General features: G+C 45.9%; 1 protein-coding gene across 2 annotated transcripts; it reads left to right on the top strand.

Moving 5' to 3' along the window:
* The first annotated feature begins 2,781 nt into the window (after nucleotides 1–2,781).
* LOC128081527 (ovomucoid) lies at nucleotides 2,782–8,354 on the top strand. 2 transcript variants are annotated; one of them, XM_052684846.1, is made up of 8 exons: nucleotides 2,782–2,984; nucleotides 3,906–3,925; nucleotides 4,656–4,792; nucleotides 5,322–5,379; nucleotides 5,644–5,780; nucleotides 6,520–6,580; nucleotides 7,628–7,737; nucleotides 8,173–8,354. In XM_052684846.1, exons 1-8 carry the CDS (start codon nucleotides 2,927–2,929, stop codon nucleotides 8,216–8,218), a joined length of 627 nt encoding a protein of 208 aa, XP_052540806.1. In that variant the 5' UTR covers nucleotides 2,782–2,926; the 3' UTR covers nucleotides 8,219–8,354. The 2 variants fall into 2 exon arrangements, with proteins under 2 accessions (XP_052540806.1, XP_052540805.1); XM_052684845.1 differs by having other exon boundaries at nucleotides 2,783–2,984; nucleotides 6,520–6,586.
* The last annotated feature ends 616 nt before the right edge of the window (nucleotides 8,355–8,970 follow it).

Genomic DNA, 8,970 nt, shown 5'->3' with positions numbered 1-8,970 from the left:
CGGGGAGCACAAAGTGCCTCATCCAAACACCTGGGCTGCAATGCTTGCACTGTGCTCTTTTAGGTATGCAGATGGTTTCTGGCCATTACTTGTAGAAATGTGCTGTGGAAGCCTGTTGTATCTCTCACTGTGGCCCTTCAGCAAAAGCTGTGGGAAAGCTCTGGGGCTGCTTTCCCAGGTCATGGAGAAATTGTATGTTCCTTCTTTAACAGAAATTATCCCTAGGAGAGAGCACTGTACGAGCATTGTGCACATAAAACAGTTCAGGCTGAAAGGGCTCTCTGGAGGTTTCCAGCCTAACTACTGCTCAAAGCGGGGCCAGGTTCAAAGATTGCTCAGGATGTTGTGTGCCTTCCTGATCACCTGCACCACCAATGGAGGAGATATGTGGCCACTCTGCTTCCTGTGCCACTCGTGGAGAGGAGTATTCTCTCATATTCAGACAGAACGTCATCCTTTAGCTCAGCCTTCCCTAATCCCACAAAGCAGCTGCAGATCCCCATACTCTCCCCTTCTCTAAGGTGAAGGCCGTGTTCCCCACCCCCTCTTCCCACCCTGTGTCCTGAGCAGCCTGCTGGGCTCTGCAGGACGTGCACTCATGTGTCAATGCCTGTCCTTGCAGTGGGGCCTGGAACATTTAATTCATCACCAGAGTAATGTGGAACTGTGTCATCTTCCCCTGCAGGGTACAAAGTTCTGCATGGGGTCCTTTCGTTTCAGAAAAGCATTTACTAGTTCTACCTGAATCAAGCTTTATTTAATAAGTTCATAAACATATGGATATGTTTTCCTAGAGATACGTTTTAATCATATCAGTGATTTTTATTTGCTTTGTTGCTTACTTCAAACAGTGCCTTTGGGCAGGAGGTGAGGGACAGGGCTGCTGTTGGCTCTGCAGTGATTTCTCCGGGCTTGTGGCTCAAGTCAGATAGTGGTTCCTCTATGGCCAGAAGGACAAAGATGGAAATTGCAGTTTGAGTCACATTAAGCAGGCATTTTGGAGTGTTTTGAAGCAGTTTCATGAAACAGCTACGACTACTTATTGTTGTTTTCTCCTTTTACAACAGAAGCTTTAATCAAAATAATGTGACAAAGCCCAGGAATGTTTGGGAAAAGCGTAATCAAATGTTTTGTAATTAATTTGTCAGTATGTTACCAGCTAAGAAAAAAGTCCTACCTTCAGTATGGAGTCTTGCAGAGAATACGACATCAATAGTAGTTTAGGAAAAAGCACCACTACCACTACCAGAAAACGGAAAATGTAAACCAAGAAATCCCTTGGGTAAGAGAGAAAGGATGTTGTATCCAGGCCAAGTCCTGCCCCGCTGTCAGCCTGCTGACCCTCTGCAGTTCAGGACCATGAAACGTGGCACTGTAAGATGTGACCCTGCCTTTGCTTACACATCTCTGCCCTCATGCTGACTTCTGCACACAGGAGCATTTCCCTGTGGCCAAACAGCGATTAGCCATAAGCTGCACCTGACTTCGAGGATTAAGAGTTTGCAATTAAGTGGATTGCAGCAGGAGATCAGTGGCAGGGTTGCAGGTGAAATCCTTTCTAGGGGTAGCTAACTGTTGAGCGACCTGTCCTACAGCATGACCCAAACCAGCCGAGGGTTTTCCCATGCTGTTGACAGAGGCAAGGCCAGCTGGAGCCGGAGCTGGAGGAGGCTGGGACTCTGCTCCCTGTGCAGAGAATGGAGGGATTTCTGGGTGCTGTTCCTGTGGTTTGCACTGATCAGCCACAGGGAGATCAGTGCTCCCCAAGCAATGCCTGTATTTCCATGTAGAAATGTAACCTATATGCTGCATCCTTCAGAACATGTCAGTGCTTATCTCCCATGGCCAAATATTACAGGTATTCTCACCATGTTGGACCCGTGAAAGGATTCATGGTAAGAAAATTAGGTTAAAGGTATGGCTGCAAAACTACTCATACCAAAACAGCAGAGCTCCAGACCTCATCCTAGGAAAGAGCCACTTGGAGAGGGATGGTGTGAAGGCTGGAGGTGAGAGACAGAGCCTGTCCCAGTTTTCCTGTCTCTATTTTCTGAAATGTCTGCGGGAGGAAAGGACAACTGTACTTTCAGGCATAGCTGGTGCCCTAATGTAAATAAGTTCCCCGAACTTCAGTGTGGTTTGTTCTTGAGATGCTTTGGCAGAACACTTTGAGTCAATTCGCTTAACTGTGACTAGGTCTGTAAATAAGTGCTCCCTGCTGATAAGGTTCAAGTGACATTTTTAGTGGTATTTGACAGAATTTACCTTGCTTTCAAGTCTTCTACCAAGCTCTTCTACACTTAAGCAGTGAAAGCGCCAAGAAACCCTTTCTTTTATCAAACTAGGGCTGAATACCATTAACTTCATAGGTTAGATACGGCGCTGCCAGCTTCACCTGGCAGTGGTTAATCAGTTCTGCTGGTGGCAAAGCCTGTGCTCTTACCTAGAGGTGAATATCCAAGAATGCAGAGCTGCATGGAAAGCAGAGCTGCAGGCACAATGGTCCTGAGCCTTAGCTGCTCCCTGCTGAGAGATGAGGATGCAGAAACGAACGAAGGACATGTCCCTTACTGCCTTCAGCATTCTGTGCTATTTAGGGTCCTGCCAGAGTCCTTAAGAGGTATCCTTTGTCCAAAAGGCTGTTTGTTTGATTTTGACCACTGAGAGCATGTGACACTTGTCTCAAGCTATTATCCAAGTGTCCAGCCAAAATCAATTGCCTGGGAGACGCAGACCATTACCTGGAGGTCAGGACCTCAATAAATATTACCAGCCTCATTGTGCTGCTGACAGATTCAGCTGGCTGCTCCGTGTTCCAGTCCAACAGCTCAGACGCCGCATTTGTATATATTTGCAGGCAGCCTCGGGGGACCATCTCAGGAGCAGAGCACCAGCAGCCGCCTGCAGACCCGGGCAGTCCCTCACTATGGCCATGGCAGGCATCTTTGTGCTGTTCTCTTTTGCGCTTTGTGGCTTCCTCCCAGGTGAGTAACTCCCAAAGTGCTGCAGAGGCTTTGTGCCTGCCAGTGCTGACTCTCCTTGGCAAAACGTGGTAGTCACCATCAGGGAGAGACTTCCCTACAAAGCACCTGCAAAGGCTGCCTCGGTACATGGGTATTAAATGGATTACTGCTGTGCTGGGTGTCTGTTGGGTTCTGTGTTCCCAACACAATTCTTAGGCTCTCAGTACTGTTACGCTGCTTGCATTTGCTGCAGAGAATGGATAAATGCTTGAAGAGAGGCCATAACGAGGTGGTCAGACCTCCAGGAACTAGGAAAATATTGTCACAGCACAAGCAAGCTCTGTGCAGGAACCTGGCAGCTTTCCTGCAATGCTTTTGCTGCTAATGGAGAAACAAGAGATGCAAACAAGCCAGGATCTGATGTTCTCCTTCCGTATTTACATCTCATGAAATTACAAAGTCAAAGACAAGTGTGGTTTATTTCTTACACTCAGCTTCTTTAAAATGTATATCCCTGACAACAGATGCTGTGTATGTTTGCTTATCCTGTATGTGAATATTTGCATTTGCATTTATCTGTATTGACTCAGGTTTCTTTTCAGATATGTGATAGATGTTTTCTAGGGACAAAACGGATGTGTAAATAGATAAGGAAGGAAAAGATATCCATTTTTCAATTAATAAATCTACCCTATCTCTTAATTTTTTTTTTAAGAACGGAGCTATTCAAGAACACGTTTCATCAGTCAGCAATAAGAAACGAAATTATGCTTATCAGCATTAAAAAAAGTCATACATAGTTTACTTAGTTCAATAATTGAATCAGTGGAAGTCACTCAGTTTGGTTCTCTGTGCTGGAATTTTGCATGTACATTTCAGCTAGCTGTGATCCCAATGATCAGACTGCCTTTGTTTTACATTTTTGTCCTTTTTTTTCCCCAGATGCTGCCTTTGGTGTTGAGGTAAGTAAGAGAGTTCTTTCTGTCCTTCTTTTCTCTCTTTTTTTTTTTTTTTTCCCCCCTTTCTTAATTAGTATCACTGTAATCAGATCCCACAGTGTAAAATGTTAAATTATGCAGTTCTGAGCTCTACATCTATGCTGCATGTAATATAGAATTGTGATATAAAATTGTTGGATGAATTAATTTCTAATCAACTCTGAACTGGTCTAAGCTTCAAGTTGATCATATGGTCTGCGAAATAATACAGTGGTTTGGGTTGAAAGGGACCTTTAAGATCATCTAGTCCAACTCTCCTGCTATAGGCAGGGCACCTCCAACTAGACCAGATTGTTCAAAGCCCCATCCATATGATCAACTCTAGACTGATGGCTATAGACCATAGCAATAAAACCAACCCCAAAGCAGCCTACTGAAAGAAGAAAGGACTGTGAGGCACCGCAGCTCCCAAACCCCAGGTTGTTAGACTTATTCTTTTGAATAAACATGTTTGTATGAATAACAATGGAAGAACACTGGAGGGGCCAGCTCTCAGGCTTTGCAAAACGGTGCCTGGAGGACATGATAGATCTCTGCTGGTTTACCATAGAGGGAGCTGCATGGCTGTAAACCCATTGCCCAGTCCTCTCCCACTACATGGACAGGAGGATGGATCTGGTCAGTGCCCCGTTGAAAATGAGAGATATAACTACAGAATGTCACTTTGTCCCGTTGCTGTGTGTTTCTTTGTCAGGTGGACTGCAGTAGGTTTCCCAATACTACAAATGAGGAAGGCAAAGACGTATTGGTCTGCACTGAGGACCTCCACCCCATCTGTGGAACTGATGGAGTCACTTACAGCAATGAGTGCTTGCTGTGTGCCTACAACATGTGTGTACTGCAGAGAGAGCTCATCCTGCAAGCAAGCAGCTGTGCTTAGGGCTCCTGACAGCACCCCTTTCCAACAAACAGTGATCTGTTACATGTCACTTACGTTGACTCTTTCAGAGCAAGCTTGAGTACCACTGCGTGACACTCCGTTGCCTAGACATCACTTTGGTTACTGTGTCTTTTTTGTTGATGTAATTTATTCAGATTTTTCTCCTCCATCTCAGGGATGAGGCAGATGATAGCCCCTAGGGCATATTTTACCCTGGCAAAAAGAAGCAAAAGGATGGAGAGATGCTCCAGTTTGAATGGTCCAAAACAGTCCTGAAGATTTCAGAGTCTTTAAATTCCTGCCAGCCACTCAGTGCTGGCTGGTTGGGCAGCATGGCATTACCCTCTCCAATACAAATGTATATATGTATATATAAATACAAAGATGACTTAGCAAGACTCAGCCTCATTGCATTAGGTACATACTTCCAGTAACAAGAAGTCTTTGCTGAGCTTCCTAATGTCTGTTTTCCCTCTTCAGAGAATATGGAACCAATATCAGCAAAGAGCACGATGGAGAATGCAGGGAAGCTGTTCCTGTAAGTGAAACCAAGTTCATCCTTTGTGCAGTCAAAACTGCATATTGGCTTGCCCAATAAATAATTTAAATGCTGAGTAAGAGGGCATGTGAGATGTCAGAATCTTGTATTGATCATCTTCAGGTGAAGTTTCATCACAGTAACACAAAAAAAGCATTTTTTCCTGCTGAGATGGCATTCTAGGAGGCCCAAAGCACGCACTCCACTGGTCTACATGGTCACTGTAAGCCCTCACTAGCGCTTTGCTGTGTGCTCCTTCCACAGATGGACTGCAGCAGGTATCCCAACACGACAAATGAGGAAGGCAAAGTGATGATCCTCTGCAACAAAGCCTTCAACCCTGTCTGTGGTACTGATGGAGTCACCTACGACAATGAGTGTGTGCTGTGTGCCCACAACGTGTAAGTCCTGTGCAGAGCTCCCTCGGCAGGAATGGGTCCTGCACCACTGGCAGCCACTCTTTGAGCGCTGGGTTTTCCAATTATGCCTTTTCTGTATGGCTCTTGGACCCTGTCCCTCCTCTTCCTGATAACCAGATGCTGTTTTCCTTTGCAATTAGAAAGAGAACCGTGCCTTTGATCTTGAGAGAGAAGTACAGAGCTGAGTGGGGACTTAAGAGAAGCACTCTGTCCTGTATTAACTAAGGGTCTGTGTGGCTCACATTGCCTTGCAGAGGACCGCGGCAAACCTCTGCTGCACCTAGATTGTAAAACAACCTAGCTCCTAAACCGTGACAGCCTGTCACCTCTTGTCCTTTGCATCATGCAATACTGCAACACTCTGGCACATAGTACCACCTCCCATAACACCTGGTATGTTGAACCAGAGTGTTGGAGACCAATAGTATCCCTGTCTTCAGGACCATCAGGTACCATCCTGTGTAGAGGGTGGGGGGAGGGAGGACTCTGAGTCCCATGAAGTATTGGAGGAAGTATTTATGACTTTTGAGGTCACTTCCAACCTAAGTGATTCTGTTATTCTATGAATGTCAGGGAGGTGGGGGTGCTTGCAGGGCTGATATCTTGAGCGGTATGGACACAAACTAGGCTGGGCATTTGCAGCCCATCAGCACTGCAATGGTGTGGAGTTCAGCACAGCAGGATGCAGCCACAGCTCCCTAATGGATTTTTTTCCTTTCAGAGAGCAGGGGACCAGCGTTGGCAAGAAGCATGATGGTGGATGTAGAAAGGAACTTGCTGCAGTGAGTGTGAGTTGCACAATGAAGGAGCAGGTTCTGGTCCCACTGATGTCAAAGGAAACATGACCAGCATCTGCAGTAGCCTCAGGAGCATCACTTGTGCTTCAGAACAGAGAAGATTTCACTTTCTACACACGCAATACACATTAACCACAGTAAAGTCAGGAAGGGAAGATGACTGCACAGGAAGGGATCAGTAAAAGACCATGAGCAGAAATAACCCATGAGAGCAGAACTGAGAATAGGAACTGATAATATACTTAGGGGGTCAGACCAATGGGGCATCAAACCCGTGATGGTTTGATGCAGAGTCCCCTCTTTCAGCATTCAGAAGAATTGAGTAGGAAGGAGTAAGAGTGGGCTGAGTACATATGGATCTTCCCAAACACTCCACAGCTACGCACCTCAGCCAGGTGTGATTTCTGTGTAGTTGGTAAGCCTCAGTGGATTTCTCTCCCATGGAATTCTCCAGCCTCTTTCTGAACATGTGTCCATGGTAGTTGTTGGGTTTTTTGGGGGGTGTGTTTGTTTGTTTTCTTTTCCTGCCTCTTTTTTCCCCCCACAACAATGACCCTCAGCAAATATACTACTCATCTCTCAACCAAACAAATCCCGTTCTCCATGTACCCAGATAAGTGTTGATTTTTGCTTTAAGCCTGTGGGAGAGATGCTGGACCATTATAAAGGTATCAGTGCTGCCTCTTCTCCAGACACCAGTGTTTTTTCCATTTAATTTCCTGAACAGGTCAGGAACACGGTGCAACATGATTGTAAGCACAGCACGTTCACGGAGCGAGCTGCTGCTGCAGCTCAGAAATGCAGCAGTCAGGTTGTGATATGCATCTCTTACACAGGAAATTATGCTCTATTTTTATATTATTAATCTAGCATAGGAGAAAGGACATCCAGTTTATATCAGATCGTGCAAGGAAGTTAATTATTTTTAGTTAGATCATTATCACCGGCACTGCAGCTGTAGCTGGGGAGGGGTTGAAGCTCTTCAGCTATCGACTCCTTCATATCCTCCACATCACAATGGTGTTTTTGCAGGTTGACTGCAGCGAGTACCCTAAGCCTGCCTGTACGATGGAATACAGACCTCTCTGTGGCTCCGACAACAAAACATATGGCAACAAGTGCAACTTCTGCAATGCAGTCGTGTAAGTACAGCCCTGGTTGCATTCATGTCGTCGGCTGCCTCCTACAGGCACCAGCTTGCACAGTTCCTGCTTTTGTTGCTGACTGCTGACCAGGATTTGGGGGCAGAAAAGAACACCAGGCATCGCGCCAGCCATTCATTTTATTTTTCACCAGAGCATGTCCGGTTTGTTAGAATGGATGTTTTGAACATCATTAACCTTAAGGGAAGTTTTCCTTGCTTGCTGCAAAGAAAACCGAATTTGGTGTTTCATTATAGTTTTCAGAAGGGGTTAAATGATTTCACTCATCTCTTAATAATCAGATAGCTGAGGAGATGCTGAGCCTGCCAGTTCTTGGGCTCTGGGCAGGATCCCATCTCTTGCCTTCTCTAGGACAGAGCACAGCAGGCTCTGTGGCTCTGTGTCTAACCCACTTCTTCCTCTCTTCGCTTTCAGGGAAAGCAACGGGACTCTCACTTTAAGCCATTTTGGAAAATGCTGAATATCAATGCTGAGAGAATTCACCACAGGATCCCCACTGGCAAATCCCAGCGAGAGGTCTCACCTCGGTTCATCTCGCACTCTGGGGAGCTCAGCTCACTCCTGATTTTCTTTCTCAATAAACTAAATCAGCAACACTTCTTTGTCTTGTTTAATGCTCTGTCTCATGCAGTGTTTTCTTCTGATTTGTTGGACGGTGACACCAGACTGAATATGTTCCATGCTCGTGGCTCTGGGGTATAACAAGAACAACATCTTGCTCCCATCCCTGTCATAAAAGGCAGAAAATTAAATACAGATGCATAAACCTCGGCTGTGTGACTTTGCGCATAAATGATAGTCAGCCTCCATTAGTGTTCAGACCCTTTTAGACAGCTGAAATATTGCTACAAACTGCTGATGCTGGCTGAGCTCCCCTATGAGACAAGCAGCGCACTTTCCTTGTGCAGCATTAGCAGTGAAAGCAGCTCAGGGTGCAGTGGTGGCCAAATGCAGGGCCAATCCCATGGCCTCCTATCCATGGTCCATACCCATGGGCACAGCTGCTAGTGAGGTGCATGTTTTTCGGACACGTTAGTCTGCCCTGCCTACGTGCCTGGGTCCTCCAAATGACTTTGGAAGGTTTTTCTCATCTTGTCCTTTAATGATCACCAAGTGTTTGAAGATGAATGCCTTGCTAGGTCTGGTTCTGCTTTTGCCTACTGGTCTTTCCTCAGCCCGAGTATCTGAGCAGTGTTTTGCAGTCTGAGGACA

Source organism: Tympanuchus pallidicinctus, unplaced genomic scaffold (assembly GCF_026119805.1).
Source record: "Tympanuchus pallidicinctus isolate F22 unplaced genomic scaffold, pur_lepc_1.0 scaffold21, whole genome shotgun sequence".
Lineage (NCBI taxonomy): Eukaryota > Metazoa > Chordata > Aves > Galliformes > Phasianidae > Tympanuchus > Tympanuchus pallidicinctus.
This window is presented reverse-complemented; position numbering and strand designations above follow the sequence as displayed.